Consider the following 12,849-nt stretch of genomic DNA (forward strand, 5'->3'; position numbering starts at 1 on the left):
TTCTCTGGAAACTTATCAGTATGTAAGGTCTCATTAGGAACTTGATGCTCCCCTCTTCTAGAGTTGTTTGCATTTTCAAGAAAGGTAGAAGATGAGTGAGAAGGTAGTGATGAACCCAGTGCTAAGGCTGGGGTTAAAATTGTTAGGAGGACCTTTTCTACCCTCTTACCACCACTGTATGTTAAAGATTCTACAAACATGAGTTCCACATATTTGGAATTGATTTTTGGTCATTTATACCTACCTCTGACCTCTATACATGAAGTATTCTGACTGGTTGCTGTGAGTATATTGATTAATGGAGAATATTGTCAAGAATATGTCCTTCAGCCATTCAAGCAGCTCCTCATAAATTATGAAGAAATACTAGGTGTGTGCTAACAGTAAAATTTACATTTCATTCACAAGTAAAAATGAGATTAGATGGAGCTTTGGTTTGGTAATTGCAAATGAATGCATATTTATTTCCTTCTATAGCTCTTGTGTGCTACAGAAGGAATATAGTATATTAAGGAACTCTGTAATACCATATTAAATTGTGTTTAAGATAAAAAGCAGGTTGAGAGGAACAGTTGCGGTAGTGCTTCTTCAGTCTGGAGCTTCAGGTATTTCTGCTGCTGGATTATTCTGTGGGTTTGAGGGGGATCAAGAAGAAAACTGGTAGAGTGGGACCCATTTTCTACCTTCTCTAAATACCTGAATGATCTGAAAGCCAAAGCCCAGTAATTTGTTCTTAGCAGTTTAGATGACTGTGCTTTCATAGATCACTTCTCTTAGTTATTCTTATTATGTTACTTTTGATAAATAAGGGAATTCTCAGCTTTTGTATTTTGAAGTTATTTGATTATGTGGTAATTTTAAGACTTAAAAGTACAGGAAAAAACTTAAATATAAATGTGGACATTCATTATTTCAAGAGAAAAAAACACTTGCATAATTCCAAGTTATGTTCAAGTCATAGGATTTCAGAAGAAAAAAAGGAAGCTAAGAATTATTGAGTGCATACTTTTATGTGCCAGGCACTGTTCTTATATGCTTATAAAGAACTAGACCATGTCTAATTCCACACAGCTAGTGGCTGGGACAGTCAGGATTGGAACTGGACTATGATATTACCTTCTTAAACTTAAAAAAAAACAAAAAACAAGATTAGACTCAACCTTCCTCATTTTATCAATGATGAAAAAGCTCAGAGGTTATGAATTACCCTTAAAAGCACAGTTAGATGTAAGTATCACAGCCAGAATAAGAAACAATTTCTTGATGCTGAGGTTTATATGTGTTTTATTACATGAATTTATATTTATTTATTTATATCTATTTATATTTCTAAATAGATTATTTAGATTAATACTTTAAAATAAGTTTCTTTAAATAGACTTGAAACTTGGCTAACAGCTATTCTCTAGTTTAATAGTTTTCTCCTGAGGATCAACTTGTACTAGATTATATTTGTTCTTGAATTAAATATGTCAGCCTTTTATTAATTTGAAAGCTTATCTTCTAAGTAAACCCAACATCAGAAACTTGGATTTGAGTGTCTCAAGTGAGTAGTTTAGCCATTTTTAATTAGAATAATTTGAACTGAATTTATTAGGTATATAAACACAAATTCTTATACCCTAGGTATTTTTGGCTGGAGCCTCATTCAGGACTTTAATAACCTAGTGAACAAAGAATGCAAACTATAAACAAGACATTTGTTTAGGGACATATGAATATGACTAAAGTCATCACCGCCCTCAAAAAATATTCACTCTAGTAGAAGAGATGCATATGTAAACAGTTACATATAATTCAAGACAGAATGGGAAAAGAACTTTGATGAGGTTCAGAGCTTGCCATCTTGATTGTAATTATCAATATCAAAGTACAGAACAGAATTTCTTGATGACTTCACATACGTAATTATATTCTATAGAGAAGGGAGTATTTTAAAATTTTTCCTAAGAAAATCAAATGATTTTTTTTAAAGATTTTATTATATTTGAGAGAGAGAGAGAGAGAGCATGAGAGAGGGGTCAGAGGGAGAAGCAGACTCCCTGCCGAGCAGGGAGCCCGATATGGGACTTGATCCTGGGACTCCAGGATCATGACCTGAGTGAAGGCAGTCACTTAACCGACTGAGCCACCCAGGTGCCCCAAAAATCAAATGTTTTATTTAAAATACAGTAATACCATTTTTTGACAGAAGAAATTCACTTTACCATTTTAAAAATGGAAATTTGAGCTTTTTTTTTTTTTTAAAGATTTTATTTATTTATTTGAGACAGAATGAGAGAGAGAGAGCACATGAGAGGGGGGAGGGTCAGAGGCAGAAGCAGGCTCCCTGCCAAGCAGGGAGCCCGATGCGGGACTCGATCCCGGGACTCCAGGATCATGACCTGAGCCTAAGGCAGTCGCTTAAACAACTGAGCCACCCAGGCGCCTGAAATTTGAGCTTTTGACTTTAAATTTTTCACAGATCTCTTTATCCTGCCTTTGCTGAAGAGTTGTGTAGAGAGGTATAGGAAAATGATGATTTGGCCGGTTTGAACTGGTTTAAAATTTTGCAGCTGGTTGCTAAGGTGACTTTAAGTAAAAATCTGTGGTCTCTCATCGTTTATTTCATTATTTCATGAATGATTTTTGCTCTTTTAGCATGTATCTGCTGACTTGATTTTTAGTGTAAAACCACAAAACAGCTTTGGTTTGTATAAATCATTCTAGTAAACTGTAAATACTCATTTGCACATGTGTATTTTTTAAACTTCATTTATTTATAAATGACTTGCAGTTTGCAAGCTTAAGATATTTGTATGTTGTTTTAAATTATTAGCACTAAAAATCTCTCAAATCTCAACACTCTAAAATTATGAGCCATGGTTAGTAGTCAAGAATAGGATAGAATTTTAAAATGAGTGGCAAGGCAAAAATTAAAAAAATCCCTTTTTTTTGAAGGGTTTATATTATTATGTTGTTTTTTGAAATGAAGTGAAAAGAAATACTCCGTAAGCTTTTCTTTAGCTTCATTATTTAGCAAGAATAAAATCAACCTAAGGCAGAATCTTTAAGAATCGTTAAAAAATGTTTTAAAGATTTCATGGTTTATCTCTAAATCAAATTAGAATAAAGTGAAGTTTTAGCTCAATTATTTTTAAAAAGTAATTTCTCAGATTTTTTTTAAAGCTCCTGGAGCTTTTTGATAGTGAAGATCCCAGAGAACGTGACTTCCTAAAGACTGTTCTGCACCGAATTTATGGGAAATTTCTTGGATTAAGAGCATTCATCAGAAAACAAATTAACAACATTTTCCTCAGGTAAACTTGTCATATATTCATATACAGCACTTTTTTTCCCCTCCATGTTTTCTTTTTATTCCACTTCCTTTAGATTAATTTTTAATATCTGAACTCTATTTAATTGATAGTATTTGAGTCATTTTTAGCATATTTTGTGGGTGTCACTTGATTGCATATAACTTTTTAGAAACTTGTAACCTACTTCTCATGTGAGTGGATAGTAGTAATGAAGACTATTTTTAATAGGTAATACCAATGTTCATGTTTAAAATTCATTGAATTTGTGTAGTTACCTATTTCTTTGAGCTTTTTGTTTAAAAAAATATGTATAAATAACTATTTAAATCATTTGCTCTTGAAAGTACTTTTTTTTCTGATAAAGCTAATTAAATTTATATGGAGCCTATATTTTGACTATTTTATAAATGATAATCTGTCAAGTAGTTGCTTCTAATTAGGAGATTTAGCTTTAATTACCCATATTTCAGGTTTGGCTTGTTTGTTTTAATTGGAAATCTGGCAGAATTAGGCTAGCATTCCCACGTTGTAACAATTAGAAATCAAATCAGTAACAGCTGTCTCCTCTAGAGAGCGCATCTTTCTGCAGGTCTCTGTCCTCCTTTCCTAAGTCCACTTTACTCATTTAACACCTTCCCTGTCCTGTAGTCATCTGAGTTTATGACTTCCTGCTTTAACAGCAAACCTAATCTTGGAAAGCTAGGCAGCCTGTGTAGTTTAGGTTTAGCGAAGCTATGAATAAAAGTGGCTTTATTACATATGGGTCTTTTTCTCATGGATTTTCCTATGGGTGGAAGTTTCCTATTTTGAAAAGTATTTCCTTGAGAAAACCCATCTTTCTTTCAAATTTTTAAGTAAAATAAAATATTCCAGGTGAAGTAATATTCCATTATCTTTGTGGCTAGTTTTAGCAAAAGAAGTAACTAATTTGGGACAAAGTAGTTTACAAAGAATTCCTGAAGCATGCTTGTACGTTTCTTATAGTTGCACTTAGGATTGATTTCTTTACCTTCCTGCCTCTTCTCTCAGTTTAGTTTTCTAATGTTTGAGTTTTCATTATATCTATCTTTATTTTAAATTCAGGTTTATATATGAAACAGAACATTTCAATGGTGTTGCTGAACTCCTTGAAATATTAGGAAGGTAAGTCAGTTTTTTTGTTTTTAAAGAGTTAAATAACTTTGAATGTTTTATGTATTAGAATCTTAGCTGGGGTTGGAGAAATAATTTCGTATTTTAGAGTTTAAATATAGAGCACAAGACATAGTTTCTCAACTGAATTCTTTTTATAGCTTTTAAGCGGTCAGCATATTAAAGTACTTGCCATGCAAGACATCTGTTTTAGAATAGGCTGCCTGCTTTTGAAGCTGTGGCATGTTTTATGCCTGATTTTACCAGACTGCCTCAGAAATTTCTAGGATTTGATTGGGAAGAAATGAAGTAAACTATTGTGAATCTTTGATAAACTTATAAGAATTCTTGTTGAGATATTGATAGGCCAGTCCTAATCCATGTGTTCTTTTTAGAAGAATCTGTAGCCTTTTAGTTTACATGAACATTTTGCCTTCCTTATTCATCACACAGCAGTATTAACTTGAGATTAGGCCCCCTCTATTTATAGTTAGAGAATGATTATGGAGAAAATTCTTAATTTCAAATCTTTCAGCAAAGTAGGAGAAACTTCAAAATTTACGTCAGAAAATACTTTTTTGCTTCAGAAACTATTGAAAGTTCTAACAGCATTGTGATATTGACTCCCCTGTGGCTTTAGGTAGGAGAATAAAGGCAATAATGCATAAATAAAGTGATAGGCTTTATAGAAAATGAAGGTAGAAATTACTTAGTGGGACTTGAATTGGCAGTCCCAGTTTTCTTTTGGGATCATTGAATGACTTAGAGGAACCAGTTCAGTCTTGTTTGAAGATGGGTAAGTCATTCAACACAGGATTGAAGCAGAACACTGTTCCTTATGTGATCATGGATATAATTTTTGGAAATAAAGTAGTAACTACTTAACCCTTCCCCCTGCCTTTTTTTCCCTCCAGTATTATCAATGGCTTTGCATTGCCACTGAAAGCAGAACATAAACAATTTCTAATGAAGGTTCTTATTCCTATGCATACTGCAAAAGGATTAGCTTTGTTTCATGCTCAGGTAAGTTTCAGACAAATTTCAAATGAAATGAATATTGTTTCAAAGGCTGATATAAAGGCAGAGAAATTGAGAAATATTAAGGCAGCAATTTTAGGTATAAATAAGCAATTTGCTTTGTAAATTGCTCAAGGCAAATTTTCATTATAATTTAGAAGTATTATGATATTTAGCTTTATTAAATAAGCTCAGTGCACTTTAAGTGTAAATATAGGAGAGATAACATCAAGTTTTCTGGTCCAGGCCGACTTTGAATGAGTCCCACATATCTGCAGAATGTTCCATCTAGCATAGATAGCATAGTTGGACAGTGATTTTAGTCTCCATGAGTATTTAGAGAATAATACCCTGTCAGTACAGGTATACGTGCAGAAACATGCTGAAAAACTATAATGTTAGCTTTAGTCCTGTTTCACTTCACTTTATATTCAGAAGGTAACTCCTGAAAAAAGAACATCTTTTTTGACAGAGAAGTTACTTTCAAGGTTAAAAGTTACACAGTAGTGAGTATATTCGTGTTTATGTATTGAGAGTAAAATTTATTAAAATGAGGTAGTCCTTTTTGTTAACTAAATATAAAAATCCTGTATCACTGTTATTTCATTCATTAATATTTATAAACTGTCCCTTACATTTTAGCTAGCCTACTGTGTCGTACAGTTCCTGGAGAAGGATACTACACTAACAGAACCAGTAAGTGTTCTATTTCTTTTTATGTCTCTAATGTGCATTGTAGCATTTTGTTGTACCTTTCTTTATACCATTGTAAAATTGTCAAACAGCAGTAGTAATATACTTTAAAGTCCTTTAGAAGGAATGTTAAGTTAATCTGCATTGAAAGAACAGTGTTGGGAGGGGGAGTTCTCACAAGTTAGAAGTTGTATCTTGAATAACTTAAATATCGATTAATATTAAAATATCATAGTTGAGATGTGTGATGACAGGATCCAATGACTGCAGTGAAATTTTATATGCATATTATCTTCACTGGTAATCTTTTTATTCTTTTTTTTTTTTAAGATATATTTATTTTTAGAGAAAGAGTGTGCACATGAGCTGGGGGAGGGGCAGAGAGAGAGGGAGAGAATCTTAAGCAGACTCCCCACTGAGCATGGAGCCCTACTTGGGGCTCCATCCCATGACATGAACTGAAAACAAGAGTTGGATGCCCAACCGACTGAGCCACCCCGGCTACCCTTCATTCACCTTTTAAAATTAAAACATACTGTGAGAGTCCTTGGAGTTTTGTTTTTAGAAATAGGATCTTTCCTCTTATTAATGATAAACCACATGATAGGGATTGGAAACATTTCTTGCCTTTGGTGATCCAGATGTAATCTTGGAATAAAGGTTGTTTATGAATCAACATAGCAGTTGAACTGAACCTCAAGAACTCTTAAGTTTGAGTTCATTCTTTGAATTCTGCTATTTGCCTACAATGAGAAGATTCAGGAGAGAATAAAAATATTATGAAAATTGAAGATCCAAGAAAAGAAAAGGTAGGGAGAAAATAGAAAAGTATGAAAGCAAACAAAAAACCTTTTAACATTGGTGAAGTAAGTATTTTGAGAGAATGTTTTCAAGGCATCCTAAACCTAAATATTTAAACTTAAGAGTTCTTGAAGAATAGCAAAAGATTTGAAGGATTTAAATAAGATTTTCTTTATTATGAAGTTACTTAGGCTATCCTTAGGCATGCTTGAAAAGATTATGAACTTTGTGCTCTTCCTCTAACTTGAACTTCCTGTAAAGGAACAAGAGATATTTTTCCACTCCCTAATACTTGGAGTTTTTGAACTTTTAGACTTGCAGATCTTTCTGGAAACAGCTAAAAAAAACCAGTTTTTAAAGATAAAACAGGAGAATTAGAAGCCTAGTATTCACATGAAACCACATAAACCTCTAAAGTGAATTAAAACTTAATATAAATCCATGGTACCTCTCCTCAGAATTAAGACAAAACCCATAACATAATAAATCATGGTTCATAATTGAATTATAGACAGATGTAATTTAAATATAAATTAATATGGGGTGGATAGGGGAGAAGATAGGTGATTTCTTTTTAAAGAGTAGATTGGAGAGGGGGATCATGGCTAGATGTCTGTCTTATGTGAGCTGAGTTAATGGAAATAGAAACAGGATGAGGTAGGAAGGTAAATGTCCAAGGTGACAAAGGAAAATATTTTTCAATTCATAAAGATTTGTAGATACATAGATCTTGCAGTTTCTACCATAGGCCATTCAGCACCCAAATTATGGTCATGATACTTGGGTTTGAGCCTTCATACTCATTCTCTAGAAACCTGGTATTCATATCAAAGCTTCCTACAAATTATAAATAAGTCAGAGCTTTGGCTAGTTTATTACATTATTTGTGTACCTATATCTTCAATTAAAATTATTTTTCTAAAATGGAAATGACTTTATTGTTACTTCCGTTTATGAAAATAACGTGTATTAATTTGGTTCACACAATACAAAATCATAAAGCACAAGTTGGAGGAAATTCCTTAAAATCTTGTTCCCTAAAAAATAACCATCTTTGGTGAACATATTCCTAGAAATTTTTTCTAGGTTAAACAGTGGGACAGTGCTGACCAGGTTTTTTCACTTCTCAGTATAATGTGGCTGTCTTTCCACATTAATCTGTTTCATTGTTTTCACTGGTAACATCAGATTCCATAACACATTTAATCTTCAGTTAATGGGCACATGAGTAGTTGAAACATGTTGCTGGTTGAGGGGATGTTTAGGGTGTTGGAATTTTTCTGTGTCCTGTCTGTGGTGTTGGTAACAAAATCAAAACCTATGTGTGTATAAAAGCCCTCAGGACAGCACACCAAAAAAAAATTTTTTTTTACTGTATATGACTTTTTTTAAGTATTTAATTTAAAAAAATTTTTAGGTAATCTCTACACCCAGTGTGGGGCTCAAACTCATGACCCCGAGATTAAGAGTTGCATCTCTTATCAACTGAGCCAGCCAGGTGTCCCATGTATATAAATGTTTAAAATCATTAAAATTAAAACCATGTGGGTAGGTCAAAGAGTACATGGAAATTTTAACATATTCCAAGTTGCCTTCCAAAATGTTTCAACAATTTAATATTTCAGTCCAGAGTCTGAAGATGCCTTTTCCCTCACCCTCGCCAAAGCTGAAAATTAAGCTTTAATTTGCTAGTCAAATAGGTATGAAATACTATTTTTTAAATTTTTTAAAAAGATTTTATTTATTCGATAGTGAGAGAGAGCACAAGCAGGGGGAGCAGCAGGGAGAGGGAGAAGCAGGCTCCCTGCTGAGCAGGGAGCCCCATGCGGGGCTCGATTCCTGGATTCTGGGATCATGACCTGAGCTGAAGGCAGATGCTTAACCAGATGAGCCACCCATGTGCCCCTGAAATATTATTTTTTAAAGACTTTATATTTATTGGAGAGAGAGAGCATGAGTGGAGGAAGAGGCAGAGGGAGAGAGAGGGGGAAAAGGAGACTCCCCACTGAGCAGGAAGCCTCACTTGGAGCTGGATCCCAGGATCCTGAGATCATGTCCTGAGTCAAAGTCAGACATTTAACTGACTGAGCCACCCAGGCACCTGGTATGAAATATTATTTTAATATGCTTTTTTTATTATTACTACGAGGATTAAGCCATCCTTTTATATAGTTATTGGTCATTTACATTTTTGGGTCATTTGCCTACTTTTAATCATTTTCCTGTTAATAGTTTGCAAATAGTTTTTATCCATTTGGAGTTTCTAAGTTTGAATATAGTTTTTAATTTTTACCCTAAAGAACTAAAAAAAATAACAGGGCACCTGGGTGGCTCAGTTGGTTAAGCGACTGCCTTCGGCTCAGGTCATGATCCTGGAGTCCCTGGATCGAGTCCCGCATCGGGCTCCCTGCTCGGCGAGGAGCCTGCTTCTTCCTCTAACCCTCCCCCTCTCATGCACTCTCTCTCTCTCTCTCAAATAAATAAATCTTTAAATAATAATAATAAATTATGTAGTGGAATCTATTCATCATCATGGTTTTTTTGGCCTTGATGTCATGCTAAGAAAAATCTTTTGAGAGTGTTGGGGGTGCGGGAGTGGGGGGAGGTGGAGGGACAGAGGGAGAGAATCTTAATAAGCAGGCTCCACACCCATCACAGAGCCCTATGTGGTGCTTGATCTCAAACCCTGAGATCATGACCTGATCCAAAATAAGAGTCTGACGCTTAACCAACTAAGCCACCCTGGCACCCCAATATTCTCCAGTATCCTAGTTATTTTATGGATTTAGTTTTTACCTATAAAAACTTTATTCCATCAGTAAGTTTCCTAGGGCTGCCATGGTGAATTACCACAAACTTGGTGGCTTAAAATAACAGAAATTTATTCTCTCAGAGTTCTGAAGGTCAGAAGTCCAAAAGTGCAGCAGGGCTGCACTCCCTCCAGATCCTCTAGGGGAGATGCCATTCCTTGCGTCTTCCAGTTTCTGGTGTCTCCAGGTGTTCCTCAGCTTGTGGCATGGCTGCAATCTCATACTGCTGCTGCTTCTGTCTGTCCTGTGTGTGTCTTTTATAAGGACATGTCACTGGATTTAGGGCCTAACCGGATAATCCAGGATGATCTCATCTTGAGATCCTTAACTAATTATATTTGCAAAGGCTCATTTTCCAAATAAATCACATTCATAGATTCTAGAGATGAGGACATAGACATACCTTTTGGGGGGCCATCATTTAACTCATTACACCATTTGAAATTGAAATTTGTATGTGACAAGGGTAAAAAACGTATTAGTTTCTATTGCTGTCTAACAAATTATCACAAAACTTAGTGGCTTAAAACAAAAACATTTATTATTTCATTGTTTCTGTGAAGCACGAATCCAGGCATTACGTAGCTGGGTCCTCTGCTTTAAGGTCTCTTCCAAGGCTGCAGTCAAGGTGTTGGCCCAGGCTGGGGTCTCATAGAAAGGATTAAATGAGGAAGGATCTGCTTCTGAGTCCATGTGGGTATTGGCAGAATTCAGTTCCTCAAGTGATGTTGGACTGAGGGCCTCAAATTCATAGCTGGCTCTTGGTTAGAGGCCACCCTCAGTTCCTTGTCATGTGGGCCTCTCCAGCATATCAGCTTGCTTTATCAAAGTTTGCAAGACAAGAAGGCTCTAGAGTCTGCTAGTAAGCTGTAAGTCACAATCTCTTGTAACTTATGGGAGTGATATTCTGTCCCTTTGGCCGCATTCTGTTGGTTAGAAGCAAGTTACTAGGCCAGCCCAACTTGTGGGGATTGGATTACACAAGTCTGTGAATTCAGGAAGGTAAGGATCATGGAAGATCATTTTAGGAGTCTGGCTATCAACAGAGCCACAATTTTTTCTTTCTAAATGGTGAGACAACAGTCCAAGTACCACCACTTTAATTGGCTAATTCATCTATTTCCCATGGAACTGAAATGCTACCATTGTCATACTAAACCCCATTTACACGAGTGTAGATACTCCTCTATTTCATACCTCCCGTGTTTTCTTTAAGCTTTCTACCCAACGTGGGGCTGAACTCATGACCCCAAGATCAAGAGTCACATGCTCTTACTGAGCCAGCGAAGCATCCCTATTTCATATCTTTTTGTCAGTTTCTGTGCTATCATCTTGTTTTAGTTACTGTTATCAGTAATGGGGGTTCCACTCCATTAATTCTCCCCCTACCCCCACAAAAAAATTCTTGGTTATTTGCTTACATTTATGGATTTTAGAATAAATGTTTTTAGTTTCAGAAAGTTGTTTAGTTGGTATTTGATTGAAATTACATTAAATGTAGGAAAAATGTATGATACTGAATCTTGTATTTGAAGTGTTTCATGATCAGTAAACATTTCTTGCAAATTTTATTTATGTACATTAGTTTTTGTTATGAAACACATCTTTTATTATTACTGACACTTTGTTTTATAAAGGTATTGATTTTTATATATTTATCTGGCCACATATTGAACTTTCCTACTCAGTTTAGTAATTTTTCAGTTTTTTTTTTAATTAGGGGGTATATAATCATTATATACTTTTACATACTTAAATAAGTATAATTCTGGTATTCCTGTCCGAGATTATTCATCAGATCCTTTTTAACTTACTGGATTGTCTCCAGAACAATGTTCTTCCCAATTTTAATTTGAATGAGGGTTTATTACTAAACCAGGCTATAAAATATAACTGGACTACAACTATAAAATAACCTAAAAGGCTATCAAAGATATATTTCTCGGGCGCCTGGGTGGCTGTTGGTTAAGCATCTACCTTCAGCTCAGGTCATGATCCCAAGGTCCTGGGATCGAGCCCTGCGTTGGGCTCCCTTCTGAGCAGGGAGCCTGCTTCTCCCTCTCCCTGACACTCCGCCTGCTTGTGCGCACTCTGTCACATAAAATCTTTTTTAAAAAAAAATTAAGAGTTCCAATTTTTTAACAAAAATGTATTTCCACAAAAGTACCAGGCCCTGATGGTTTGCAGCGTATTTTGAAGAAATCATTATGTAAGATGATTGCTGATGGTTTCTGAGAAATTCTCTTCATTCTAGCTTACTAATTTTTATCAGAATATATAATCAGTCAAACATATCAAATAACTGTTCAGAATCTTTTGAGATGATCATATAGTTTTCCCTTTTAACTTAAAAACTAATGACTTGAACTCGAATTTCTGGAATAAGGCGTAAGGGGGCAAGTAGTAGTGTTCTGTTAATACACTGTTAACATTCAGTTTAATACAAACTTTTGCAACTGTGTTCACTTAAATTCATGATCACTTCCTTGTATTTTGGTTATCAAGATGGTGCTAGCTATGAAATAAAGCGGGAATTTCTCATGCTTCAAATGGTTTTAAGTAACAGGAATTCTTCGTTCCTTAGTTTCTCCCTAAAATAACTTCCCTCCCTCACCCCACCCAGTCATTATATTTTCCTTTATTTTCTTAAGTAGCACTGACTATTAAAATTACTTCTATGTTGGGCGCCTGGGTGGCTCAGTTGGTTAAGCGACTGCCTTCGGCTCGGGTCATGATCCTGGAGTCCCGGGATCGAGTCCTGCATCGGGCTCCCTGCTCGGCAGGCAGTCTGCTTCTCCCTCAGACCCCACCCCCTCTCATGTGCTCTCTTTCTCATTCTCTCTCTCTCAAATAAATAAATCTTTAATAAAAAATAAATAAAATTACTTCTATGTTTAATGGAAAATCAGGGATCTCATCTGTCTTGTTCATCACTGTGTTCCTAGCTTCTAGAATAGTATCTGGTACAAAGGTAATAAATATTTGTTGGATTATTATAAAAGTATAAAGCTGAGCAGAAAATCTGGGGATACACTTGAATATTAAATACTGATCTACCTCAGAATGAATATTGATATAATCACAATTACTAAAAATTT

The 12,849-nt window shown here is 35.1% G+C and overlaps 1 protein-coding gene across 1 annotated transcript in view; it reads left to right on the forward strand.

The window, feature by feature from the left end:
• The window catches only part of PPP2R5A (protein phosphatase 2 regulatory subunit B'alpha), a 72,065-nt gene that overhangs the window by 55,213 nt on the left and 4,003 nt on the right, over window positions 1-12,849 (forward strand). Inside the window, exons 5-8 of the mRNA XM_021682750.2 lie at window positions 3,169-3,299; window positions 4,383-4,442; window positions 5,345-5,453; window positions 6,090-6,143. Of these exons, the coding sequence (XP_021538425.1) occupies window positions 3,169-3,299; window positions 4,383-4,442; window positions 5,345-5,453; window positions 6,090-6,143 (354 nt within the window). The remainder of the gene's footprint in view (window positions 1-3,168; window positions 3,300-4,382; window positions 4,443-5,344; window positions 5,454-6,089; window positions 6,144-12,849) is intronic.

Source organism: Neomonachus schauinslandi, chromosome 6 (assembly GCF_002201575.2).
Source record: "Neomonachus schauinslandi chromosome 6, ASM220157v2, whole genome shotgun sequence".
NCBI lineage: Eukaryota > Metazoa > Chordata > Mammalia > Carnivora > Phocidae > Neomonachus > Neomonachus schauinslandi.